At 58.4% G+C, this 27,576-nt stretch overlaps 1 protein-coding gene across 2 annotated transcripts in view; it reads left to right on the top strand.

Annotated features, from left to right (window-relative positions):
- Positions 1-683: 683 nt before the first annotated feature.
- Positions 684-27,576, top strand: part of Ccdc85c (coiled-coil domain containing 85C) — a 71,567-nt gene continuing 44,674 nt past the window's right edge. Inside the window, exon 1 of one of the 2 annotated variants that reach the window (XM_046426276.2) lies at positions 684-1,707. In XM_046426276.2, the coding sequence (XP_046282232.1) occupies positions 921-1,707 (787 nt within the window). In that variant the 5' untranslated portion in view covers positions 684-920. The remainder of the gene's footprint in view (positions 1,708-27,576) is intronic. The other variant, XM_046426275.2, reaches the window with a different exon arrangement.

Here is a 27,576-nt window from a genome sequence, read left to right as displayed (position 1 = left end):
AAGGGACAAAGAGCGGCCCTGCCCGACCCCCCACGTAGGAGTCCTATTGTTCGTCAAGTCTCACTCGGTGCCGAACTCGGGTGCCCTCGGGAGGCGGGGGGAGAGCTGTCGCCTATATTCTAGGCATTTGTTTATTAGGGGTGAGAAAGGGAGGGCGGGGGACGCGGGTACGGGAGGGGGCTCGGGTCCCATTACCGCGCGTCGCCTTTAAGGGAAGCCCTGCCCTACCTTTCCCACCGTCCCCCTCCTCTCCCGCGGCCGTACCTGCATTTTAAAAGCGCCCTGTAGCCCTGGGATTGGCCAAGGCCGCGTCCTCCCGGCGCAGAAACTTGAACCGTGGGGAGGCGGGGGGGTGGATGGAAACCCAGCGGACGGACAGTACCATCTCCACGGCTTCCCCCGCGTGTGCCCCTCCTCTCCCACACACCCCCAGAGAGGCCCAATCGGACGGGCGAGAGGGCGGGACCGCGGCTCCAACGCGCCTTTGGCAGGGCGCCGGGCGGGCGGGCGCACGGCAACGGGGGACGTGGGGGCCGGCCGCGCCTCCGCCCGCCCCCCGCACTCCTCCGGAGGCGGGGCCGGCCCGCGGCGCCCCGCCCCCTCCCCGCCCGGGGTGGGCGGAGCGGCTGGGGCTCCGGGAGCTGGGCCGGGGGCGGTCCTCCGCCTGCTTCGCCCGAGCCTGGAGAACCCCGGCACCGCGGCCGCCGACGCAGCAGTCGTCCTCGCTCCAGAGCCCTGAGGCGCGCGGGCTCCCGGGCGGCCCAGGCGGGTGCTGCGTGAGGGCGCGTGAGGCAGCGTGGGGCTGGCCGCAGGCGCCCCTGTCCGTCCCCCGCCCGCTCGCTAACCGGCCCAGCCAAGCCCCCGCGCGGGGAGCGCCGGCCCGGCGAGGGCGAGGGCGATGCCGCGGTGACGGCCCCGCCATGGCGAAGCCCCCGGCGGGGGCGGCGTCGGCGTCGGAGGAGCTGAGCCAGGTACCGGACGAGGAGCTGCTGCGCTGGAGCAAGGAGGAGCTGGCGCGGCGGCTGCGGCGCGCGGAGGGCGAGAAGGTGGGCCTCATGTTGGAGCACGGCGGCCTGATGCGCGACGTGAACCGGAGGCTGCAGCAGCACCTGCTGGAGATCCGCGGCCTCAAGGACGTGAACCAGAGGCTGCAGGACGACAACCAGGAGCTCCGAGAGCTCTGCTGTTTCCTCGACGACGACCGGCAGAAGGGGCGCAAGCTGGCGCGTGAGTGGCAGCGCTTTGGGCGCCACGCGGCCGGCGCCGTGTGGCACGAGGTGGCCCGCTCGCAGCAGAAGCTGCGGGAACTCGAGGCCCGCCAGGAGGCCCTGCTGCGCGAGAACCTGGAGCTGAAGGAGCTGGTACTGCTGCTGGACGAGGAGCGCACTGCCCTGGCTGCGGCGGGGGGCGCGGGCGGCAGCGGCGCCGGAGGTGCGGGCTCCCGCAGCTCCATCGACAGCCAGGCCAGCCTGAGCGGGCCACTGGCGGGCGGCGCGGCGGGCGCCGGGGCCCGCGACGTGGGCGACGGCAGCAGCACGTCGAGCGCTGGCAGCGGCGGCAGCCCCGACCACCACCACCACGTCCCACCCGCTCTCCTGTCTTCTGGGCCTCACAAGGCTCCCGACGGCAAGGCTGGAGCCACACGCCGGTCCCTGGACGACCTGTCGGCTCCGCCACACCACCGCAGCATCCCCAACGGCTTGCACGGTGAGGATAACCACCTGCCGCCCTGTGCGGGTTCGCAGGGCTGCAGCCGCGCTGGCGGCTCGGGTTCGTGCCGCCCTGGGGTGGGGAGAGGCGCTAGTCCTGGACCCGGTATCTTCAGCTGGCGTCGCACTCGGTCCGGGCGAACCCAAATTCACCTGCATGGGGCTTTGGGTGGGGGTAGTTGGTCAAGTGATGATGCGTGTTCCTGTCCAGGTTAGAATCCGCGGCAGGCGCTGTCCTAGAAAAGTTTCTAGCCTGCGGAGTTGTTACAGTGTTACAGTGCAGCACGGCGGCGCTGGCCGGGGGGCTTCATCCCAGGTTGGAAATCCTTGTCCCGGGACCCAAGGATCTTCATGAAAAAAACTGAAAGGCGCTTTGGGGCACAAAAGAATTTCCCCATACTTGGATGTCCCCCAACCTCAAGGGACATCCGCAGGGGTGCTGTGACTGCATTGCGCCTCTGCTTTCCCCAGCTGCATCCTGGGCTCTCACGGGGCTGACAGACCAAAGGCAGGCTTGACACCTAGGCTGCTGACCAGAGTTCTGCACTTCTGGCCGGGGGTCCTTCTCAAGGCTCTGAGATTTAGAGATGTAGTTGGAATGGATTCTGGCTTTTCGCCTCTGTGTGCCTCAGTTTCCTTAGTTGTAAAGTGGAGAGGATGATCCCTGCCTCCTGGATTTGTGGTGGAGATAAGGCTCCTGAAAGGGTTTGTAAACTGTTGACCGCCTTACAGGAAGTGCAGCGGTCATCTGTGGCTAGGGTGTGGATGGGAGGATCTTCAGGAAGGCACAGCACTATCTTCAGCCATGTTGCTGCAGAGGGTGTCCTGCTCTGGGGTCTGGGAGCCCAGCAGCCTGCCCCTGTCCCTGCCTCTGCCCTGCCCGTTCCCTCCTCTCCTGCCTGGTGGATGACGGGCCTCCCTGTTCTTTCACGTTTTTGGAGGCTTCTTCCTGGTTCTGATGGCAGTTGCTACTGCCTGAATTATTTTCCTGGTGGTGGGGGACAAGCAGCTCTTTCTGGTTCTCCTTAAAGCTTTTTCCCAATTCAGAGAAATATATATATATATATATATATGCTTTAAGTAACTGCTCGTCCTCAAAGTGACAGCCTGAGCCATGGAGGGACACTTTCTCTTTGGTTTGATAACTGAGTGACTCTGAAAGCATATTGCGGGTGGGAAAAAGAAGAGTGGAGGTTATACCTGTGGAGGTGAGGGACAGCATAGCAGATTTTCCTTTATTTACCCCCTAAGCCTGAGTTCAAGGCAGGTCTGGGTTTGGAGGGATATTTTGTTACTGATTAGCCATCTACCACTACAACTCAGGTTTCTTTTTGTAACACTACAACCATCCCGCCTCCAATCCCAGGCTTCTTAAAGCCAGCTCCAGTAGCTCAAAGTTAGGTGGTTTAATTTTGGGGGGAATGCACCTGTTATTTAGAGTTCCTTGGCCCCTTTGACCTCATCTTTGGGAAGGTCAGTTTCCTGGGCCTCAGTTTCTCCAAGTGCAGTTAAGGAGGGAGTGTTTGCAGCCTTCTGTCTGGAAATGAAATGTTTCTGGTTTTCAGCTGCGTCATCCATGACACTTGGCAAGAGCGATTCTCTGCGGGACTGCGGAGGGCTTGAGTGTCCTAGCTGATGTGCTGGGAAGGTCTGGCATGTTTTGTGCAAGGAGACACATCTGGGTCTGGCCCAGAGTTTCAGTTGCAGCAGTGAATAATGCAGGAGAGGAAGGCTAGGCTAGACTCCGGGGTTTTCCACCCCCTGGGCCCTGGTAGGTGTGGAGGTATCAGGTTTCCTGCAGAATCCCCAAGTCCCAAGTCCACTTGGAACAGGTCTGCTGCAGATTTTGTAGCTGCAGATTTTGTAGCAGCAAAGCTTTGCTTTGGGGGAAAATGAAAACTCGGCATTATTATCATCACAAATTTCAGTTACAGCTGGGATTTCTTGTTTTGTTTTGTCTTTTAAAGCCATGGGTGGCCTTGAGATGTTCTCCTACCAATAGGAACAGAATGCCCAGGACCAGGAAAGGCCCTTCTCTAGAAACCAGGCTTTTCAATCCTGGGACCTGTAGCTTTAAGTTGGCGAGGTTCATGGCTGAACTGAACGAGGAAAGGAGCCTCTGTCCAGGTACTGGTGAAAGTGGAGAAGGTAGTGAGTGGGCTTGTGCCTTGGTTCCTGGGCTCAGTTCATGCTCACAGAGGTAATATTAGCCTCGCTTTGCAGACATGCAAGTGGAGGCTCAGAGAGGTTCTGGCCTTGCCTTGGAAGACAGCTGCCATTGGAAGTACTTGTCCTAGGTGGGGTCTCCATCAGGTCATCTGCTCTGGCCTGTCGTCATTCACCTTAGCTATCAGTCAGGGCACCCTGGTGGGTCCCCATTCTTGATTCCTGACCCAGTGTTGCCCTCTTTCTCTATGCTGGGAGCTGTCACTTCCTTTGGTGACCGCTGAGCAGATGGTGGAGAACCCCCTTCCCAGAGCATCAGGCTGCCTTGCTTAGAATCTTGGCTTCTTCACCTGCCTTGGGCAAGTTAGTCCACTTTGCCCAGCCTCTCTCTGCTTCTCTTCTGGAGGGTGAGGCAGAACCCAAAGGGCCCCTTTACTCACACGAGGTCAATGAGGTCGGCCTCTGTACACTGTGGGTCTCAATAGTTGCTGGTGTCCTGGGAGCTTGTTAGACATCCCTTGGCTTCACTGCCAGACTCTGCTTGCAGTTTAGGTAGCCTGCCTGAAGGTTTGCACCTGAGCTTTATGTGTAGCTACACCTGCTGCTGGACTATCGTGGTCCCGAGTCCTCTCTGGGGAGGCTTCAAGTGGCAGTGGTGGGACATGGCCATCTGTATTCAAGGCAGTCCCTTGGCTGAGGCAGGCCTGGCGGGCCTGTGAATGTGTATGCAAATAGGACTCTCTCCTGAGCAGTTTTTGCTGGAGGTCTGGCCTAGGCTGTCTGAGGTCTGGACCAGCTAGGATGCTATTTGCTCCATGCCAGTGTTGTACTTTGAGAAGCTCAAATGACAGAAAGTCAGGTTCCCCCCTGGAACTGATGTGATCTGCAAACAAAAGAATTTTCATTTCTTTTCCCTGCCCTTCCCCCACCCTGTGAACCCCATTGCTCCTCCTTACCCCCAGACCTGTCCTGCCCTCCTCATGCCCCATGACTTGTTCCCTTGTGGCTGACCCAGAGAAACCTCTGGCAAGCCCATGAATGGGTGCCATTTACTTTTTAAAGTTTGGGTTGAAATTTTGAGCTTCTCAAAAGGAGCTGGGTTTGTTCTCCGGCTTGTGTTTTTAAAAGGGAGGGTGGGGCAGGGGTAGTTTGGGCCTTTAAAAAAAGACAGAGTATACCAGCCCTGAATGGGCCTTTTCTGTGGGGCCTGTGTGTGGCTAATAAGGCCGCCTCTCCTAAGCCCAGCTACCCGGAGCAAAGGTCACTGAAGATAATGGGGTGAGTTGCATAAGCTTCTTCCTCCCTGCACCTGACCCTGAGGGATCTGTCCATGGCCTTGGAGTTCTGGCCCCCCCCCCCCACCATGCACAAAAGAGGGTCCATCTGAGGAGCTGTCAGTCAGGGGGCCCACCCAGCGCTTTACAGTTTCCCGCAAAGAGCTTTCTAGTCATTCTGCTTCCGAATGGTCCCAGGATGGAGGCCTCAGCACTGGGGAAATTGAGGCTTGATTAGGTGTGTGGCTCTAGGTCTTGGCCTTTGGGGCCTGGGATGAGTCTTGGGTCTCCTGTGCCAGCAACCGGAGCCTGTTGCCCTGTTCCTGCTGCCCAGCAAGTTCTGGGGGCGAGGCCGTGTACAGAGCAGGGTGGCTCCTCTTCCGAAGGCCCTGAGCCCTTTCCTGCCATCCTGTTCCCTGCCACAGGTGCCTGTGTAAAGGGGTGACCCTCCTTCCTTGTGATTCTTGCGTTCCCTCACTCCTCTGCTCTGGACTGGCTTCTCACGGCAGTGCTCATGAGCTCCCGGACCCAATATTGTCCCAGGACCAGCACGCTCTGGGAGGAAGTCAGTTGTTGCTCGGCTCTCTCTTCTACCTGTGGGCTGTTAAGCACCACGTCTGTGCTGCTCATTTGCACAGCGAACGTCTAACTTTAGGCAAGTTCTTGAACCTGTGTGGGACCTCTGTTTTCTCTCTCTCTCTCTCTCTTTTTTTTTTTTTTTTTTTGTGGTGCTGGGGATTGAACCCAGGGCCTTGTGCATTTGAGGCAAACACTCTGCCAACTGAGCTGTATCCCCAGCCCAGGGCCTCTGTTTTCTCATCTGCAAAGTGGGAAAACATGAGCAGACCTTGGGTTGAGGGAAGAGGGAGTGTGCTGACCTGTGAAAACTGCAGCTAACCTCCAGGCGACAGCACTCAGCTCTGGGCATGACCAGGGCAGTGTCGCTGCTGGCTGGGGCCGGGGCTCTGGCTCCAGGGTCAGAGAGCTCTGGGTGAATCTGGCCTGGCTACTGTTCTGTGACTTTGGAGCTTACCAAGCCTTCTCAACCTTGGTGGCTTCATCTGTATCCTGAGAATAATAATATCCTGGTCCTAGAAATGGACTCTAAAGGATGGGTTTTGTGATCTTCCATCTTTGGCCTGGCCTCCTGTGGATTGGCCTCTCTGGGGCGTGGGCGGGGAATCACCAGACACAGGTCGTGAGTGGGGCCCTTGTACCCAGCGCTGTCTCAGAGCCAGGGTCCTGGTCTAATTGAATAGAAGGAAGATGGCATTCCGCTAAGGTCTGGAAGTGGGGTCTGGACCAGGGTTTTGAGAGCCCAAGGCCTGAAGAGCACACTCAGGTCATGGTGGGGGTGGGGGTGCTGTTTGTCGCCCTTAGGTGCCAGGATTGGGGGTGAGAGCAAAGTTCCAGTGGTTCAGACTTCAGCACCCACAAAACGTGGTGAAGGTGGACCAGGTGGGCTCCAAAGCTGGGAGCTCTCCTTTAGGGGAGGTGTGCTAGCACCCACCTGGTGAAGGGCATTCCTGAGCCCCATGTGGATGGGGCTTGTGGACACCCTCCCACAGCTCTCGGAATCTTTGATTGTGCTGGCAGAAAAGTGTCAGGTGGAGGGTGGGGCGATGTTGTCAGGGCAGCTGGGAAGTGGGATTTGGAGGTGGTGACAGAACTTGCCCTTCAAACAGGAAGGGAAACATTAGCAGATAATTAGTGAGCATTTACTACACCCGGTTCCCAGCGCCTCCTGCATGTGATTCATGTCATCTGGCTTGGGGAGTGGCAGTTCAGGAGCATCAGTCTGGGGACTCTCAGAGGTAAGGGGGAGGAAGCTTGGACCTCTAGGGATGACCACAGCTAAGACAGTGGCTGCAGGACAGAACTTTCTCTGTAGGTGTGCCGACCTGGCGGATCTGTTCCGTGCTCTGCACCCCGGCCCCTGTCTTCCTCCTTGGACTTCTGACCTGTAGGGTCAGGTGGTCCTGAGCCGATGAGGGGCTCAGGCAGGTCAGCACCTTTGGGAGACGCTGGCTGTCCCTCTGGCCGACATGGTCTCTCTGCATTCTCTGCCCGCTCAGAGAATAGTCGTGGCCCACGGCTGCTCTTCCCTTCCTACAGCCAGGGTGGGTGTCTGGGATCTGTGCAGGGACCTCCCTTGGACCTCAGCTGGCAGGTATCTAATTCCCATCTCCCTGGTGCATCACGGAGAAGGGATCCCAGTGGCTTCCCAAAAGGCTTGGGACAGAGGAATAAGTGTCTCGTTGATAGGATGGATTCTCCTTTTATTCCAGAATGTCAGGAGTGCTTCCCCTTCCCTCAGAAAGCACCCAGAACTGGTCATTGTCACATATCCCCTGACCCCACAGGCAGAGGGCTCTGGGCAGGCCTGGAGCAGGGTCACCCAGGGATGGATGCCTACTCTTCCCCAGTCTCTGATGATCTCCATCTCCCTGGGGAGCAGAGCAGAAAGGTCGGGGGTTGTGATCCCCCTGCAGATGCACTAGTCACTGTTTACAAAGGGGTGGTGCCTAATGAAGTGCTCAGGTGAAGGCCCTTGGAGGCTGAGGTCAGTTTCCTGATCCTTCTTCCCTGTTCCCCAGAGGCTGGGATGGACTGCTGTTTGCTTAGTTCAAGATGGGCCGTTTCCTCTGTTGCGCCGTGGGGTGTGTCTGGGAATCCACGTGAGCATTTACTGAGAGGTCTGCCCCCTTCCTTGGGAAATGTTCTCGGAGCAGTTGGTGCATCCACCACTGATGGTATCTTAGAAGGAGGAAATGCCAGGATCCGGAGAGCTGGAAACCCCCGAGCCAGCTGCAGGAGCCCTCAGACACTGAGATTGGGGAAGGAAGGGGACAGGGCCCAGGTTGGCCACATGGTGCAGTGGGGGAGCCCTGGCAGCCCCGCCCCACCCAGGGTCCACTGTTTGTCATTCCTGACAGTGTTTGTGAGCTTGCAAGGCTGAGTCCCTCCCTGGTCCTCTTAAATCCCAGCTTGACACTGAGGGGCAGGTTCCAAAAATGTCTTTTGGAACCAAATGTGTGCCTGTCCCACTCTGAGATCTGCTGTGTGTGTGTGTGTGTATGTGTGTGTGTGTGTTACTGGGGGTTGAATCCAGGGGCGCTTAACCACTGAGCTGCATCCCCAGTCCTTTTTATGTTTTATTTTGAGACAGGGTCCCACTGAGTTGCTCAGGGCCTTATTAAGTTGCTGAGGCTGGTCTTGAACTTGTGGTCCTCCTGCCTCAGCCTCCCAGTTCTCTGGAATTACAGGTATGTGCCACCATACCCAGCTTTGTTTTATCTCACTGGCCACTCACATCAGTGGGGATCTCCATTGGTTGGGAATAGGCTCAGCATGGTGAGGTGAGCCACATGAAGTCACATGGGGCCAGTGGTGGGAATGGAGATGGACTGGGAGGTCCTGTCCTGCAACCCTGCCTGTGCTGTTTGCCCTGCCTCCTGGTGTGTTTCTTCACCAGACCCTGCCCTCTCTGTGCTCTGGATGGCTCCTGGGCTCTTCAGGTGTGCTGGCAGCTTAGGACAGGGTGACTGAAATTCGGCACCCTGGGCTAGCATTCTCTCCTCTGTAAGATGGGAGGCTGGGCTGGGTGGCATTGAGGGTCCAGACCCAGGTTACACAGACTCCGTCACGGGACAGGGCCACCTCTCTGCCCTGCTGCAATCACATTGGTGGCCTGGAGCCAGCCTTTTATATTTCTGGGAATTCTCTTTCTAGGCCCCAAAGATAGCGTTTTGTTTCTTCCCTGGTGCTTGGTCCCCAGCTTGGGGCAGGTCGGGGGACTGACCACTGGGGTGGTGGGGTGGCATGGTGAGGCTGCCTGTGACAGCATGGTGCTGCTCTGAGGCTTTGAGATGGTGACCTGTCCAGATGCTGGCTCAACTGAGACCCCTGCCTGGGTCAGCCTCTCCCTCTGTGGCCTGATGGAATTACCTGCCTCCCCATCTGGCTAACTCTGGTAAAGGCCTGGGTGCTGGCTTGAGGGCCAGAGAACACTGGGTGCTGACTCCTGGGGCGGGTTTGCTGGGGACAAGGCTGCCTGTCCTCAGCAAGTTCCTCTGTTTGCCAGTGGGTCCCTCCCAGGCTGTAGGTTCCCGAGGGCAGAGCCCAGTCTTCCTTGTGTATAGTAGGTGTGCAGTCAGTGCTGGAGCCGGGGGTGGGGGGGGGTGGGTGAGTGGATAAGGTGCCCCCGCCTTTGTTTATTAAGCTGGATGGTGGTCAAGGCACTTGTGACCCCCTTTTCTTTTCCCACTTGCTGTACTTGGCACCAGATGGTGTTTAATTATGTCCCCCTAATCTAGCCTGCCATGGTGGTGATTTGCTCAACCCTGCCTTCCCCATTCCCCTTAATCACTCTAAAAAAGATACCTTTTTTGCTTTTACTGGTGGTTCCTCACCATGGCTATATGTTGGTGTTCTGTGGGCTTAAGAAATGGTGCATCTGGGCCTGGCCTCAGAGATGGACCTGTGATCGCCAGGGCTCCTGGAGTCCTGCCCACTGGCCAGAGCCCTTCTGGGAAGATGCAGGAGAACACCTGAAGGGCCTGCAGGGGTCACATGAGCTGGAGATGGACCCAGTCAGCAGGTCAGCTGGGGAGGACACTGCCCCATGGAGGGGCATCCTGGGGCCTGGTGGGCTGGGCCTGAAGGCGGTATCAGTTCATACTAGTGGCAAGACTGAGACGGCCTGCTTGGGTTGCTCCCTCATTGACATTTTCTGCGTGGATGCTCAGGGAGGTGGCTCTGTTGTGCTCAGCTGGGGGCTTCCAGGCCACAATGGGAAGCTCTGCAGGGTCCCCAGTGCTGGCTCTGCAGTGGTGCAGCCTGGCTGGCACCCAGCTGTCTACCCTGGGAGCCCTCAGGGACTGCCAGGCTGCACTGCCACGGTGGGGCTCCGCCTCCCACACCCCAGTGGCTGGCACTCGGCTGCCCCGAAGCGGGACTCTTTAGACTTATTCACCGGGGCAGATGCAGGCTGGATTGGTGGCACTGAGATGCAGCTGTAAAGAGTCGACCCATTTCCAAAAATAGACCAGCCACTGTCAGGGGACTCATCTCTTTGTCTCCCCAAATCTATCTTTCTGCCGGCTCCCAGGTGGTAAGGCAAGAAGGAGGCCTGCTCTTGTCTAGGAATCAGAGGCTCCTGCGAACGTCCTGCTCCCCTGCTCGCCACAAGGCTGCGATTGTGTGTGGGCCCTGAATGAGCCCGCCTGTCACCACGCGCGGCACCGGCTGGCCTCCCTAATGAGCCCTCTCTGGGAGTGGCCCTTTGTGGCAGGTTCCGGCCACGCTGCCCGCGCCAGGACTCCATTTCCCGCTGCTTGGCTGCTTCATATCCCTTGGTAGCTGGTGGGACAATAGGAAGCCCCCGCCCCCCGCCCCCCAGCCTTTCTCCTTTTCCTGTATTTCCCGTATTTTCTAGAGTGCACGCACACCACTTTGATGCTGGGACAGAGAATTAAGAGGCAGATCTCTCCCTCTTGCAGTGTCCCCCTTGTCCCCGAGGCCTGGCCCCCTTGCCTTTGCCCAGACCCTCCTGTGCCCCCCCAGCCCCGCATTATCTCCCTTTGGGCTTCTCCCCTGGACACAGGCTCCTGTTTCCTGATGCAGAGCAATCAAAGAAAACCCCTCCCCTCTTCCATCCTGTCCCTGGGGCCCCTCCTTCTCCTTGGAAGGAAATTTGTGTTGCTTCTTGCCCTGGGCAGCCCCAGACCCTGGGCAGGGTGGCTTCTTCTCCAGCCTCCCCTTTCCAGCCCCTGTGGCTGGTGGGAACACCGTCCTAGGCGGTGCCGCTGATGGTCACTGTCCTCTCCACTTCACCTTTCTGGGCCTGGGACCCTGCCTCTCTCACCTGTGTTCCTGAGCCTCCGCTGCACCCGTGGCCACCTCTGCTTCGAGGTCTCCTGGCTCTGGCCCTGAGCTGTCCACTAGCCCTTCAGTTCAGCTTAATTACAATTAAGTGGCACAAGACCTTCTAGCTTCTCAGCCTCACTGGGCACCGTGTGTGTTCGGGACCTTGTCAGCAGTGAGATGACGAGTGCTCCATCACTGGGAGTCCTACGGGGCAGCGCTGGGCTAGACCGTCCTTCCCTGGGCCGTGCGGCTCCCACTTGTCCCCAGAAGGAAGTCTTGACACCTGAGCATGGTGTCAGGGACTCCAGTGCCAGCCTTCCTGACTTCTCCGCCTGGCTGTAGAGTTCTGACCCTGGACCTGCTGAAACCCCACTGTCCTGCTGAGGCTTAGGTCAGCCCTTGAGGAGAACAGGCCACAGGGCACGTGACCCGCAGCCCTCATCCCCTGGCGCCCTGAGCCGGGCTCCTGGAGGTGTCCCTGTGGTGGTGGTGCCAGGTCCCCCTGTGTGCAGGAGATGGCTGGTGGCCATGAGCCGTGGGCATGGGGGTGGGTCCACACGTCTGTGCAGAAAACCCAGACTCAGGGAGGCCGCCCAGCCCCAGGGTCTCCCTGGCACCGGCAGAGCCCAGCGAGCTCGTTCTCACTGCCAGCTTCCTATTCTCAAAATGAGGCCAAGAAGGATGCAGGATCAGAAAACAAAGAAAATGGCTTTTAAGCTGGTGGGGTGGAGCGGGGTGTTGGGAGAACAGACACGGGCCAGCGCCACACTCCCTGCCGGCTCTCCCCTTCTGGAGGATGCAGACCCGCCCCAGCCACATCCTGATAGGCTTAGAGCTTGGTTTCCCTCCTGCCTCCATGCCGTTGATTCCCTGTGGCAGCCGTGGCTGAGACTGGCAAGCGGGCAGGCGCCTCTAGGGGTCAAGTGAGCTGCCTGGGTCCAGCTGTCTGCAGTGAGGCCATTACACACCACACCTGGGGCTCTGGCCCTGGGCCTGGTCCCTCTGCTCACCGCAGCCTTGTCTGCCTTTGCTTTGTGTGTGTGTGTGTGGGGGGGAGGGGAACTGGTGATCAGGGTGACATCAGGGTATTCCTAGTGGCACAGGCCAGAGTGAGACTGAGTCTAGGAGCCTGGGGACTCAGGCCGTCCACCTAGCTCCCAGCCCTGTGCCCTGCAAGGGGTGGCTTCACTCCACAAAAGGGCCCATAGAGCATCCCTGACCTCGTGGTGGGAGGGTCTCGGGAAAGCCCCTTCTAAGCTCTTGTCTAACTCTGGACGTGCAGGGGCACTGTTGGTGGAGGGGGAGCCGTGGCGGGGACGCCTCATGTCCGTGTCCCTGGAGTTTCCCAGTGTCTCTGCTGCCCAGGCCTTCTGTTCTCCTCTCTTCCTCCTGGGGGGCATTTCTGGCTCAGCTGGGCCCCTCCATTGTGTCCTGTCAGGATTCCTCCTGCTGGCAGGTGGGTGCATCCCTCCAGGAGGGTGATCGGGGGCCCTGGGGTGCTCCCCGCCCTCCAGGGTGATCCCTGGCTTGGGTGCCTCTTGGACCTGCAGAGCTGCTAATTCCTTTCCACTGAATTAAGAGCTTGTGGCGGGAGTGCTGACCTGGTTGTGGGCAACGTGATCCGCCTGAGCTGTGTGGGGCTGAGGGTTGTGGGCACATGCATGAAAGACCCCTTGTTTTCTGTGCAGCCCAAACTGTGTGAGCAGGGAGAGGCAGGAGAGTGGCCATCCCACGGGTCTGCCCTTCTGCTGATTGCAGCTGTCTCTTTGACTCCCAGGACCCCCGTGGTACAAGAACTTCCTGGCCTGCCGCTTACTTTTGGGGCTGGGGACAGGAGGGAGCTGCCCTAGGCAGTCCCTACTATCTCCAGTGAGCCTTGTTCTCCTTTCTTGCACTGACCACTGGTCAGTGGCCTCTGCAGCCATCACCTGCTGTGTCCTCAGGATCCCTTAGCCAAGGGGCTGGTGGGCTTCAGGGAACCCCAGCCTCTGAGGTGACTGTGCACTCAAGCACTTTCCTTGGGACACTGTCCTTTGCTTTCATCTGAGGCTGAAAGTGTCCCAGGGCTCAGGAAAGATGAAGAACCCTGGTCGTAGGTTTGGCGACGTTCCTTCTGAGGCCTTTAAAAAAACAATAAACTTTAATGCATGTTCACAGTCAGGAAATGCCACACAGAACCTAAGGGCATAAAGTGCAGTGGAACCTAAGGTCTCGGGAGGCGAGGGTCTCTGGACATCCCTGCAGCTCTGCTGTCCTATGAGCACTCCGTTCCCCTTGTTCATCCGTCCTCAGAGGTCACCCAGGTGACACTGCGTGTGCTTCATTCCTGAAGCCGTTTTTATTTGTGGGAGGGCTTTACGGGTTGGGTACATGTTTTCACGCCACTCTCTTTGGTGGCTTTATTTCTGGTTGGTCTCTGCCCAGTTTCCTGTGGGTGGATCAGATCTGTGGTGCTTAGAGACCCCCGAGGAACTTGGGAAAGTTCTAGAAGGCTGGGCCCCTCCTGGTTATCACCTTGCGCGGTGGCTGCTCCCAGCCCAGCTTCCCCTGCCCAGGGTTGTTCCCACAGTCCTGCTGTGAGGGTTCAAGAACCTGCAGTGGCTGTTTCTGGCTTCAGGCTGTCACCTTCCAAGTGTGCCTCGGTGGGGGATGATTGATCTGACCCAGAATCCAAGGCAGCAGCCAGAGGGATCCTTTTCCTCCCAGTCCCCACCCCAGGAGGCTTCCTTGCCCCAGCTCACCCACAGGCCTCACCGGCCAGGCCCCACAGTGGCCCTGGGACACAGCCATTGAAGGCAGGGCAGAATGAGAAGGGGACTCACTTCCTTCTTTTGAATGGTGACCTTGGCCTCTCCTTCCTTACTCCTGCGGACCAGGCCTCTGATCTCTGATGACTCCTGCCTATGTCTGTGGGCTCCCTTTTCTCTGACTCAATATACGTGCATTGCATGTTTGCTTCAATGAGACGCGCAGGCTTGGGAGCTGGGCTGAGGAGGAGGTGGTTTGGGCACCCCCAGGGCCAAGGCTGAGGCCAGCCACCCTTGGCCAGTGCCTGACCTATATCTGCCTCCAAAAGGTGCTAATGTATAGAAGTCCCTCCTTGTCCATGGGCATAGGCTTTCCAAGACCCCAGTGGATGCCTCTAACGGCAGCCAGTACCCAACCCTATAAATACTACACAGGTGACGGAAATGGTGGGTAGTGTATGCAGCGTGGATACGCTGGACGAGGTTGATTCATGTTCCAGGAGAGGCAGGAGGATGGCATGAGATCTCATCACGCTACTCAGGATGGCAACAGTTTAAAAGTTATGAATTATTTCTGGAATTTTCCATCTAATATATTTGGGCTCTGGTTGACTGTGGGTAACTGAGACTGAGGAAAGTGAAACCATGACAAGGGTGACTGCAGAACTGGAGGGCCGCCTGCTGTGTTTGGCATCCTGCTGCAGTGGGGAAGCCTCCAGTACTCAGCCCAGATGCCCTCTCGCCAGCCCCCCTCCTCCCAGCGGTGTGCTGATTGGCAGCTGGAAGAGCCCAGTGGAGAATCCTGCTTGGGAGGCCTGAGGCTGAGGGCTTTCTAAGGGCCATCGCATAGGGGGACGGAACAAATCCATGTGTGGTATTTCTTGATTCTTTTTTCTTAATAAATAAATAAATTTAATAATAAGGTCTTGCTCGAAGGCCTAGAAGGAGACAGACTTAGCATCAGGCCCTGAGCTGTTTTCTTGTCACAAGCCACCAGGCTTCGCCAGGAATTAACTGCCTCGTGGAGGACGGGGATCTGCTCCTGGGGCCTGAGTCTGAGTGACCAGGGCAGCAGGGCTGTGGCCCAGGGTGCCTGGCTCAAGCAGGAGCAGCTTGGGCTGTGGGCCTGGGCACCCGCCTCCTGCCTTTGCCTTTTATCCTGTCAATACCTTCCGCAACGGGCCCAGGGGCAGTTTGTGGGGAAGAGGGAGTGGATCTGGCTGTCCTCTGTGAGGTACCCTCTTGTGGGGCCACTCCCTCCCACGCCCACCACGGGACCAAGCAGGACAGAAGGGCAGGGGACTTTTGGTTGTCCTGAGGCCGCCTGGCATGATTTGGGGCTGTGACAAAGGAACAGCTTCCTACTGGCCCCTGGAAGGCGGACAGGGGCTTGAGGGGCAGCTGTAGGGGCTGTGGAGGAGCAGGAGGTGGGAGCCTGAGTGGGATAGCTGGGGGCTCTTGGCACCCCTGTGGGGACAGCCCCGCTCTCCACGGCCCCAGCCACACAGATGGTGCGTGAAAGGGCCTTCTTCCTAAAGCCGGCCACGGTGCTGCGCACCTGTGATCCCAGTGGCTTGGGAGGCTGAGGCGGGAGGATCACGAGTTCAAAGCCAGCCTCAGCAACTTAGTGAGGCCCTAAGCACCTCAGTGAGACCCTGTCTCAAAATAAAATATTGAAAAGGGCTGAGGATGTGGCTGAGTGGTTGAGCACTCCTGGGTTCAATCCCCAGTACCAAAAAAAAAAAAAAAAAGGTCTTCCTTCTAAAAATGGATGTACTTGTCATTAAGGGCCTCAGCAGTAGGCTGGGGGTGGGGGATGCTTGTAAATGTGCAAATTAGGAACCAGAGCCTCTCCAGTGGGTGCCAGGCCTGGCATTTGGCAAGTGCCCCACCCCTATGCCTGTCTCCTGCCTGTGGGAGTGGAACTTCCCTGGTTCAGCATCTGAACTTTCAAAATCCTGTGTTGTGTTTTCTTCGGCCCCAGTGCCACCAGCATGAGGGACGTTAGTGGCAGATGGACCTGGGCCTCTGGTCCCAGCCCCTGGGCGGTGTCCTGCTTGCCCCTGCTTGAGAGGCCTATGGGGTTTGCTGTCTCCTAATTGGCTTTGAGTGTGGGGAGGAGGTGGGGCAGACTTCTTGGTGGCAGCCCTGGGAGTCAAGGGTCTGGTCTGGCCCAACAAGGCCTGGGAGTCACTGACAGGTGCCCCTTCCTTGGGGCCTCATCCATAGGGCCCCCCAAGGTCCCCTGAGCGCTGCCATTTCAGGGCCTTAACATCACATGGAGTCATTGTTACTGATTGGCCTGGGCTTCGCTCTGAGCTGGGAGGGTGACCTGGAGCGAATGTTCTGCCCCGAGAAGCTGTGCGTGGGGTGGGGGAGGGGCTGCTCTTGGCGGGCTCGGTGCCCTGGGCCCTGAGCAGGGCCACGTCCCAGTTTCAGGCCTGAGGTCCTGGGGAGAAGGGGCTCACCCACCCACCTGCTGTGTTTGGCAAGGGACTGAGGCAGCCCTGTCCCGCTGACTGCTGGGCAGATCCTAAGCGAGGAGGTGACGTGGTTACCTGATGGGCACCCTGAGTGTCCCCAAGAAGGTCTAGGAGAGGGTCCTTGCATCTGAGCTCTGGTCCTGGCTCCATCTCTGTGATCCCAGATGAACCACCCAAACCCGGGCGCCTCACCTCGTTTGTTCCTAGTATGGGCTGTTGAGGGCCAAGCGAGACGTGTGGGTGACACACTGACTGTCACTGTAGTAGAGAGGGTGGCAGCTGATAGTCCCTGGTCGCGCTCTGAATCCGCACGCATTCAACTCGGTAGCACTGAGGTGCTTCTTAGTTCTCTCGTAGGCTCAAGGGGAATCGGGGTGCAGGCCTGTCGGCAGGGTGCCAGGGTCCCAGCGTGGGAAGCCGCAGAGCAGGGGTACTGGTGGCCGCCACCTCGCTGCCTCTGCTTTGCTTCTCTGCACGTCGAGGAGCTTCCCCTCCCTGTGACTTTTCTGACTCCACAACTACTGCTGCTTATTACAGAAAATTGAGAAAAATAACCATCTTCCGCCCCCGTGCCCAGACAGCCCTGTGTATCACTGTGCCGTGTGGGGACACTGTTGCTACCAATTAGCACATGTCCTCACTTACCCTGGAGGACTGGCTGCTGAATGGCATGGTAAGGAGGCAGTTCTTGCTTGGAGGGTGACTTCCCCCTCTGTGGGCTGCGGATCGGTTATACGGACTTGAAAGTTGGGTGATGGGAGAAATCGTATGGGAACCTGTCATGGTGGCGCATGCCTGACCTCAGGGACATGGAGTCCGAGGCAGGAGGATCACAAGTTTGAGGCTACAACTTAGTGAGATCCTGTCTCAAAAAAGGGGCCTCAGGTGATAGAGGACCCCTGAGCTGAATCCCTTGCACTGCCCGCTCTTGTCCCTAAAGCTACACAGGACTTTATGTAGCCTGCTCTGCATGGCAGGTGTCTCCTGGTGGGTCATACTCCCCGATGTTGCTGTTTGGATTTGGGAAGGGTGGCCTCCTTGCAAGCCTGCGTGCAGCCTTCTAAATATACCCTGGGATCCCCTGGTAGGGCTTGGGGGTCCAGGACCTCTGCTGGTGTGACAGGCCACATGAGCACCTCTGGGGTGGGGAGTGGGGAGCAAGGTGGCCCTTCTTTGGCTCTGTGGGAGGGCACACAGGCAGGGCCACTGCAGTGAGGAGACTCACAGCCTCTGGCCATCACACTGGACAGACGTCCTGCCTGGGTAGGGTGGGGGGACAGCCACCAGCTGCCATCTCACCTGGTCCTGTCAGGTTCCACCCCCGCCCCTATCACCTCCCTGCGTGATTTGTCACTTGTGGAGATACAGAGTGTCACCTGTACCTCCAAGTTCTTTTTTCATTGGGGAAAAGCTTGGAGGACATGGAAAAATTCGTGATTGAAATTTTAAAATCATGTATAATCTGGCCCTCACCAGGGCTGCCATGTGCCCCCCGACCCAAGATCTCCCAGTTGTGACGTCTCACAGAGGCGCAGTGCCTACTACTGGCAGTGCAGAGAACTCACTTCAGACCCAAGCTCAGATTCTGTCTTTCTTCTATGCACTCATTCCCCACCCCGCTTGTCTCTGGTGTTCCATGAGATTTCATCTCAGGTATAGATTTGTTATTGGCACTTTTAAAAAGTAAACTTTTTTTTTTTGGTACTGGTGATTGAACCCAGGGGTGCTTAACCACTGAGCCACATCCCCAGCCCTTTTCATTTTTTGTTTTGAGACAGGGCCTCCATAAGTTGCTATGGCCTCACTGAGTTGCTGAGGCTGGGATCCTCCTGCCCAGCCTCCTGAGTCACTGGGATTGCAGTGCCCAGCAAGACAGGCTTTTTAGAAAACAAATTTCCCAACCTGCTGTTGCTACAATTTTTAGTTCCAGCTCTTTTTACCTGTTGAGAATGTTTTATCCCACCTTTGGCTCTTCTTTTATGTATCATTTTAAGGGGCCCCTTGGCTTGTCCCATCATGTGGACGGAGGTCCTTCTGGGGACCTCAGGGTGTTCAGAAGTGCTGATTCTTGGTGCACTGATGAGTGTGGGGCTTGGTCTTGGCTTTGAGGTCATGGCTAGTGGGTCCTGACGAGGGTCAGGAGGCACGCCTGGTGCCCCCTTTGAGTAAGGTGACAACTTTGGAGGCACGTGGGCTCTGCTAGTGTCCCTCTCTCCCCGTCTCTGGGTGTGATCACCCCAGTTGGCTGGGCCTGCGTGAGTGTGAGGTGCATGTCTGAAAACTGCCTGGATAAGGCCCCAGGCGGCAGAGCGTGGCCTGGGAGTGGGGGTGGGGGAAGGGGCTGCCGTCTAGGCCAGTCTCATCACCTCCGTGAGCCTGCTTCCCCCTGGAGGAGTTGGGCACAGTCAAATGTCCTTTGTGGGCTTGTTGGGGGAAAGAGGAAGGATCCACATGGTGCATCGATGACCCGTGCCCATGTCTGAAACGAGGAAGACCCCAGAGATTAGTATTTTAGGTCTGATCAGGCTCCCCTACCCCGAGGGCTGGCACCCAGGGCCTGTGCCTGCCACGCATGTGCTTTACCACTGAGCCACACCCCACTCCTGCCTCACCTTTTGTGACTGGCTGGACCACACAGCCCAAAGGTGGTTTTGTCTAAAATAGCTGCTCACATCTGGGTCCATTTCCCAAAGGTCGTCGGCCTCCTCCGCACTTTGTGGCCTTTCGAGGAAGGCCAGGAGCCGCAGTCCTGTCGACAGGATGTCTCGCTGCAGGCCCATTGAGAAATCCCCCTGGAAATCCTCCTTTGGCCCTGGCGCAGGCAGGCGAGAGAATCGAAGACAATGGGGACTGGGGAACAAAAGGCACAATTGTTGGGGCTGTCGGGCAGGGGGTCAGCGGATGTCCAGGGCCAGGGCCGCAGACCCATCTTAGTCCATGGATTTCTGCCCTGGGGATGGCCGTGGTGGTGCCCTGGGGAGGAGGGGAGGGGAGGCTGACCCAGCTCCCAGGCTCCACACTCTGTCCTCCTGCTGGCAGCTGCTTCCACGAGGTGGGACATCGACATTTATCCTCAGGGGCTGTGTCCCTTGGAGGCAGGGTTCTGACCCCAGTGGGTCTGACCACCTTGCCCTGGTGGAGTAGGTGGTCTCTCACAAAGCTCCAGGTTGACCAGGCCCTGCCCACCCTGCCTTGTCCTGCTGCATCAGGCAGCTCAAGATGAACCCGTGCCAATCTGATCACGGGTTGTGACCTTGTGGCTTTGGGCACACCTGCACTCCTTCTCCAGTGCCCCCTCTGCTCTTGGCCTCCTGCTGCCTGCCTACCCCCAGGGCCACCACCTGCAGCCCTCACTCTGCCCTTCCTGAGCATAGCCTCCCCCTGCACCCAATCCTGTGGGGACCCCTCAGCCTCAGCATCAAGTTCAGTGTCCTGGGAACAAAGCTGGAGGTGCTCTGCCATCTGGCTCTGATTCCTTTTCTAAAACCTCCCACCTGTCATGGACGCTTCTGTGACCCCAGGCTAGTGGTCCCTGAGTAGGGTCGGTCGGTCTCTGACTCCCTGCCTGGGCCCTGCGGCCTTCTCGCCCTTCAGTCCCCTCCCCTCCTGCACTTGGGATTCCCGCTTGGTTTTAAGGTGAGCTGAAATGCCGACTCCTCTTGTCACTTTTCCAGCTACCCTCTCCCACCATTGTCCCTAAACTCCCTCTCCCTCAGTGCTGGGCACGTGTCAGCCCCTTCCCTGCACTCCCAGGGGGGCATGGTCCTGTCTGTCATTACTCTGGCACCCACCGTCCATGTGGGGGTGTGGCTGTGGGTGTGACTTGCAGGTGCTGATGACGTCCTCGGAAGGACAGGTGAGGCCTGACACTGAGACCTGATACTGGATCTGCCCATTTCAGGTGCCATATCTGAGCTGCCTGGCTCTCCTTCCCTGAGGTTCCCTGGGTCCAGGTTGCTGCTTCCTGTCCCAGGGCTCTGGCCACCTTGCTGGCTGACCAAGTTCCTGGAAGCTCTCTGCTCTCTAGCAGACACCCCAGGAAGGCGAGGCCGAGACCCAGGGGCCAGCCCCACCCCAGTGAGTCACTTGGAGGGGTGTGGTTTGTCATGGCCATGGCTGGGGTCACTGGCCCCTCCTCCCAGCTGAGCTGAGGGACTGAGCCAGATGGTGATGGGCGTGGGCAGGGAGGTCTAGCCTCAGCCCACCGAGTCAACAGCCCAACTGTCCTGTGTGCCTCAGTTTCCTTATTGCCAAGAGGGTCAGGAAGTGAGGCAGGCAGGAGTGGTGTGGGGTCTCTCCCCAGCCATTCCACTTCCCCCTCCCAGCCACTCTGACTCACAGGCCTGCCCCTGCCTTGCTGAAGGGCCACAGGACAGCTGACTTCCTTGTCTTCATGTCCCATGCCCTCCTGGGTAGCCTGTGCACCCAGGCTGGCCGGTCACAATCCCAGGTCCCAGTCCTTGCCTTCCAGCCCCTTCCTTCCTTCTGGGTTTCCCGCCTGGGTGGTTTGGGGCTGGGTTCCTGGGGAGGCTGCGAAGAGCAGGGTGTGAGTCAGCCAGCCGGTAGCCGGGAACGCCCTGGGACATGTGTGGGTACCCTGGCTCCTTCAGGGTGAGTGGGCAGGAGCCGGGGCAGAGGTCCCGCTGCCCTGCCCCCAGCCCTAGTTCTCCTGACTGTGGAGTCTGCAGCCAGCTTCTCTGCTTCATATACACAGAAGCAGCAAGCAGGGACCCTGTGGCCTCCTGGTGTCCCCCTGACTAGCTACCCAGAGCAGGCCCCAGAGAAAACTCTGGGTGCTGTTCTGGGCCAGTGCCAGGCAACAGGCAGGAGTGAGGAGTGGGGCCCTTGATTCTTAGGGTGCTGAGGAGCTTGACTGGGGGAGGTGTGGGCCGGAGGAAGGGCGAGGTATGAGTGTCCGTGCATCCGACACCTGCGCGGCCCATACCTGTGCTGGCCTTGGACCCTGTGTCCCTCCCCCATGGCTGTGTGCAGTGGCTTAACCTCATCCCCCCATGGCTTCTAGTTTTGCTGTTGACCTTTCATTAACTGCCCACACTGCTGGGCCTTGGTGGGGCATGGGTTCATGGGGAGAGAGGACAAGTCTATTTCCTTCAATGCAAACTCTGTCGCTCCCTCCCACTCTTCCCAAGAACAGCACTGACTTCTCTAAGCCCTTTCCTAGGTCGCATTTGAAAATCTGCCTGGGATGTGACTGCCCACGAAGGGGTTGAGGGGCCAGGTGGCTGTGTGTAACCCTGTTGGTGCACACATGCTCCCCAAGCCCTCTGTCCATCCACGGCCCTGCTGGGCATGTGGAGCAGGGGGCTCACTGCCCACTTGGCCACGCTGTGTCCCACAGGGGTGAGTGCTTAGAGCTCATAGCCCCTCTGCAGACCAGTGCCTCATCAGGGATGCTTCCTGCAGATGAAGAAACCAAGGCTTGGAGCCCCAAGGAAGCTGTGTAGGTCATGCCCAGGAGACCCGCCAGACCCAGGTGGCCCCGAGCCTGGAGGTACCTCCCCTTGGACACACAGTCCCCTAGGCTCCCTAGTGTGTCCCCTGAGAGATGGGGCTAGGGAGACCTAGGCCACAGTTCTGCCTCTGGCCATGGCACCAAGCCCGGTGGAGAAGTGGAGGGACTGCTCCTTATTCATGAGACGCAGTGTCTTCTACAAGGTGTTCCTGTGATGTCCTGTGTCCCACACCCCAGGGAACCTGCTTGGCTGGTGGAGGAGGAAGAGCAACCCTGGCGTGCTCCAGGGAGACCAGTGTGCCTTGGACTCCTGCTGGCCAGTGTCCTCTCTGTGAGGTGGGCTCAGCCAGCCTCCTGCGGGGCTGCACAGATGGTGCAGCAGCAGGCTCTTCAGAGGTCACGAGGCAGTGCTTAGCAGGAGTTTCCTGAGCCCCTGGAATGGGGCCACCCGTGGGAGAGACTTGAAACCAGAGAGGAGCTGGGAGCATGCCGTCTGGGGTCTGGAACTGGCCCACCTCCACACAGCCTCGTCCCAGCGATGTCTGCTTGGACTCTCGAAGCCTCTAGAACCCTCTAGAACCCGGACCTCCCAGGTTCTTGAGGTGAGGCTGCCAGACCAGAGAGGCAGGTCTGCTGATGTGGTTTATGGGAATGTGGGGATGACACTGTCCTGTTCTGGGGTGAGGGCAGGCAGACCAGTGCCTCATCAGGTATTCTGGGGGTGACCCTCCTCCAGACCTGGGTTTTTCCTGGGCCAGCCTAGTCCAGAAATCTCAGCAGGAAGGGACTCCCTGACCATGCTTAGTGCCTGGGACCCCTGGCCCTGGGCCTAGGTGGCTTAGGGGTAGGTTTTGGGGGCTCTGCGTGCCTGGCTCTGGCTCTGTTTGCTGAGGGGACTAGGAATCCCACAAATTGTCAGTTTGACAGTGACCTGTTTATATCTGGGGTGCACACTGGCCTGCCTGTGTGGATCTCGGCTGCTCTCTGGGGATGGAGGAGATGTGTGTGAGCCATCCCTGGGGACCCGTGAGGACTGTGATCTGGTGGTGGAGGGGCTGGTTCTCCCTGGGTCTTCTGGGGTAGCTTGAGTGCTGGAAGGGGGGTCACCTAGGCCTGCAGGTTCCTGATTGGTAACTCAGAGTCCCCAGTTCCAGCCGGCAGTTGCAGAACACAGCTCATCTATGACGTCAGCCTGTGGGGGAGGCCCCTTCCCTGGCAGTGGCTCCCGTTTGTCTCGTTTGGTCTTGGATGGCCTGTGATGGCCTGGGGACTCAGGGCAGGGCTGGAAGTCTGGTGTAGGGCAACCTAATGGCTGCAGTCCCTGGTCACAAGGGCTCGCATGTGTGGAGCAGGATTCAGAGAAGGCCCCCCAGTAGGTTGGGGCTGGGGGTTACCATGGCTGCCACTTTATGGGTCATTTAGGGAGGACAGTGTGCTGTCCCAAATATGTGCAAGCCATTTCTTCCAGAGTTGGCTGCAGGTATTTTTGTGGTGCTTTGAGCTTTGGGGAGAGTTTTCTCCCTTTCTGGGGTCCTTGTGTCCACCCTGGAGGCACACTGGGGCACGAGGCTCACTAGGTGATTTTTGGGTGCTGATGCCAGCTGAGCTCTGGAGGGTACCCAGGAGGCGGTGGGACTCTTCAGCTTACTGAGTGCTGCGGGACCCAAGCTTGAAAGTCACAGGGCCTCTCCCAGCCTCCTGAAGTCTCTGCCACTCCCCTGGCACAGTCCCACTGAAGGATCCGAGTCCCTGTGTGCTGGCCAAGGGTCGAAAGTAGCCCGACCCCCTCCCAAGTCTCCTGAGTAAGGGAGCTGGGCAGAGCAGGCTGAATCTCAGGGGTGGTGCAGTTAAACAGGAAGAGGCCGGCCAGGACAAGCCACCTTCCCGCTGAGGTCTGAAAGGCCATCCTCTGGCTGCAGTCCCCACCCTCCAGGAAGCCCAGGCATCTTCTCTGTGACCAAGTCACTTGCTTCTCAGGGTCTCTGAATGTAAAAATGAGGATGACCTGGAGTGGCCCGGGTCCCACTGAGTGCCTTCCAGGGCCCATTTCTGGGTGGGGACCTGGCCGGGATGTCCTTTATCTACTAGTGCCCCTGTGCAGGTCCTTGGCTGGTCCAGTTTGCATACGTGGCAATGGGTTGAGGAACATACCCTGGTTGTGGGTCCGAGGGCCGCAGGGCCAGCAGGCCAGCCCAGTGTGGCCAGGGCAGGCAGGAGGACCTGTGACCGCCTTTCCTCCTTTCTCCACCCTCACTCCCTGCATTCCCTGCATTCCGCCGCCCTCCCTGGCTCCCACCTCCCTTGCTGGCCAGCCCTCCCCTCTCCATCATCTTCACTGCCTCCCTGCCCAGGGCCTGCTTGGAGTTTTCAGGGAAAAAGTGCCTCAGCTTGGGGGTGGGGGTGGGTGCTGGGTGCTGGGTGGGTGTCAGGGCCAAGGTGGGGTGAGAGTGAGCCAGGGGTGGGTGCGGCACTGGGAGCCTCTGTGAGTGTGTGCCGGATCCTGGAAAGGTTCCCCGAGATCAGATCTCGCTGCTCTGGCGAGGAGCCTGTGCAGAAATCCCTAGAGCCATTCTCACCTCTTTATGGAGCGTCCTTGGGGACCAGGGCTTGCGCTGCCTTGGCTGAGTGGTGGCATGTTAGCACAGCCGGGCACTTCTGGAGGCACAGCATGCGTATGTGTGTGTGTGGGGGGGGCGGGTGATGGTGGACGCAGGAGGACACAGGAGGACAGCAGTGCTCCTGTCCTGCAGGTTCTGTCCTGCAGGCACCTGGCGGCTGAGCTGCTCCTTCCATCAAAAAAGATGTTTGGAGCCGTGAGCTCTAAATGGCAGCTCCTGAGTGTGGCCATTCCGCTTGTCTTTCCCATTCCAGGGTGACATGGAGAGGGGATTCCAGCGAGGCGGGATCTGGACAGCCCCCCTCATGTGAATGTCGTCCAGTACTCTCGGAGAGTCCAGGGGTTGCACGGCAGGCTTGCGCAGGCACTGCCATTTCCAGAAATGCTGGACAGAGATGTGTTGGGGCTTGCCCAGGGTCACCCAGCAGTGCAGTGGTCTCTGACAGCTGTGGCAACGGGGCCAGCTGGGGAACCCCTGGCTCCAGGAGAAACGGTGGTGTGTGAGCCGTGGTTGCTGTGCCTGGCCTCTTGATGCCCCCAGATACCCAGTGGCTCTACCTGCCCCTTCTTGTTCCAGGCACCAGGCTCTGTCTCATGGTGTCTCCCATGGTCACATGGTGCTCCCAACTCTGAGGTTACTATTGTCCCACCTTGTATGCAGCAGAGGCAAGGCCCAGAGGTCAGGCAGCCTGGTCAGTCACCCTGGTATCAGAGAGGAGGAATTGGATCTCCTTGCCCTCACCCACCCCCAGGGTGCTTGGGGCATTTGTTGAGCCCTGTTGGTACCAGGCTCAGTTTCTGGGCCCCGGGGATCCTTTTGTGAGCAGGATGGATGGAGGTCTCCCCGGGAAGACAGACTAGCAAACAAGCTAGTGGACACAATGGTTTTGCATGGTGGCAGGCCTGGTGTCTTGGAAGAGGGACCAGGGGAGGTGGGCTTGGAGCTTTTCCATCAGGGTAGGTGTGGAGCTTTCCAGAAGTGCCCTGAGAGACCCAGAGGAGGAGCCATTGGATTAGCACGGTATCCAGAGCTAGCAGAGGTGGGACCACCGCAGCTTTACGTCTCAGGCTGCCTGGTTCCCCGAGGAGGGTGGGCTTGGCATGGGGCTGGTGCAGGTTGGAGGTTGAGACACTGGTCCCTGCCCTGCAGTGTCCTTGTGTAGAGTTGAGGAGAGGGGATGGTGACAATGATGTGGACAATTCTGACATCCTGGTCTTAGGACTTGTGTTATTTCCTGGAAAAAAGCAATTCATTTTTGAAGGAGGCTTAGCGACCCCCAGGGAGGAGAGGAACTCCCAGGGAGGACCACAGCTCGACTTCCACCAACTCTGCTGGGGTCCCTCCTGGGCTGGTGTAGCCAGGCCACGGTTAGGAAAGCCGACCCTGGAGGTTCCCCTAGGGCCCACTGCCCTGTGAACATGAGCCCTCAGGCTAGAGAGGGTATGTGGGGAATCTAGAGACTTCCAGAGGCTGGGATGGGGTCAGGGTTAGGCTTAGTGTTACAGACTCAGCCCAGGGAGCTGCCCCTGGAGACAGTCACAGCGGCATCAAGCTGGTCATCTACTTTGAAGTATTCCTATTGTCAGGTCCCAGACAGGCCACAAATGACCCTGTGTGTGTGATTCAATTTCCATCCACCTCTTTTCCCAGGAGTTCCTAGCATCATAAATCTTCCTGCAAAAGGGGAGGAAAGCGGGAATCCAGGAGGCTATAAGGCATTTTTAACATCCGTGACTATGTTTGATGTTTTAAGGATGGAGGATCCTGTCCACTCCCCAGGAGAGGGTGGCTGGGCCTCCTGTCCAGGGAGCCCATTACCGTGCCTTGACCTGCTACGCTACTTCTCTGGACTGCTTTTCATCTTTCCAGTGAAGCCCGTAAGCCCATGATGCAGCTCCGTTGTGCTAATTCAGCGTGCCCAGGTAGAGAGGCACTTGGTCACCACAGCAGTTGGGATTGGTGTTGGTTAGAAGTTGGTAGCCATTGTTCCAGCAGACCTGGGTCAGGTGGCCTGGGGGAAGATTTGGCGACAGGGTTAGAGGCCTGCCTGTCTTTGGCCACTCCAGGCTCTCCCCAGGACCAGGTCCCTGGCTGTCCCTGGGTTTGGGAGAGGAGGCAGTGGCCCCTGGCAGGGCTTCTTTTGTCTTCCTTTACTCTCGCCACCATTCCTTCTTCCCATCTGGGGGGCTGGTTGGCAGAGCACTCGCAGATGGCACAGGCAGGTCAGGCAGGACAGGGTGGGGGCACTGTGGGTGGGGTGGAGACTGCAGGGGCTGGCTTTATGCCGGCCTGGAGTTGGAGAAGCCTCTGGTGGGGCCGTTAGGCAGGAGGTGGGTAGCCCTCTCCCTGGAGGGGAGGAAGCCCCTTTCCATTGCCTGGATCTGCTGGTGGGGGCTCTGCCACCTCCCCATTTGGCCTCTCCCTCCTTTTGTGTTTAGGGTCTTGCCGCCCCTCCTCCAAAGCCATATGTACTAGTAAAGGCCACATGGCCTATTGTGGCCAGAGGCTGACAAGGTTAGCATCTGAGTGTGGTGGTGCTGGTGTCTCCACCAGGAGCCGCACCCCCCCCCCCACTTCCCAGGGCCCGTGGTCATGCCTCAGGCCCTGGAACTGGTTTCTGTCTGACCCTGTGGATGACAGCTCTGCCCCTTTGGACTCTGCCCTCCCCCGTTACCTCCCCAGAAGCCTCAACTTGACATAGAAGTTGTCCCCTATCCAAAGGAGCACACAGGCCTGGCACCAGCCCCTGCTGCCCTGGGCTCCACCGGGGCCTTTGCTTCTGGCCGCTGCTGTGATTCCTTATCCTAAAGTGTGTTGACAAGGGACTTGCACAGAAGGATGAGCTGCAACCAAGGGCTCCCCAGATTCCTGCCCATTCTGAGCCTGACAGTGGGAAGAGTGCCATCGGGGCCCCACTGCTAGGGGCTCACAGACCCGGCACTGCCTGCTGGGTGTTCTTGGGTTTGGTCAACCCCTGCACCTCTTTCTTAGTGGCAAGATGGGGAAATGCTAGAACTTTCCTAATGGCAGGGTCGCAGTGAGGATAGATGGGATGAGGTATGTCAGGTACTCAGAAGAGACTGAAGTTTGTGGGTGGACATCCCTGCCCCGCAGGGGGGATGTGGTCTCAGGAAGGGTCATTGCAAGTCCCATATTAAAAATCCCCCTCGGGAGCTCTTCCCACTACACATGGTGTGAACGACACAGGTTAAAGCTGGGGATGTGATGAACCCCTTCA

The sequence above is a fragment of the Marmota monax genome, unplaced genomic scaffold, assembly GCF_021218885.2.
Source record: "Marmota monax isolate L192 unplaced genomic scaffold, Marmota_monax_Labrador192_F-V1.1 WCK01_AAM20220418_F8-fsc00183, whole genome shotgun sequence".
Lineage (NCBI taxonomy): Eukaryota > Metazoa > Chordata > Mammalia > Rodentia > Sciuridae > Marmota > Marmota monax.
The sequence above is the reverse complement of the archived record's forward strand: the minus strand, read 5'-3'. Positions and strand labels throughout refer to the sequence as shown.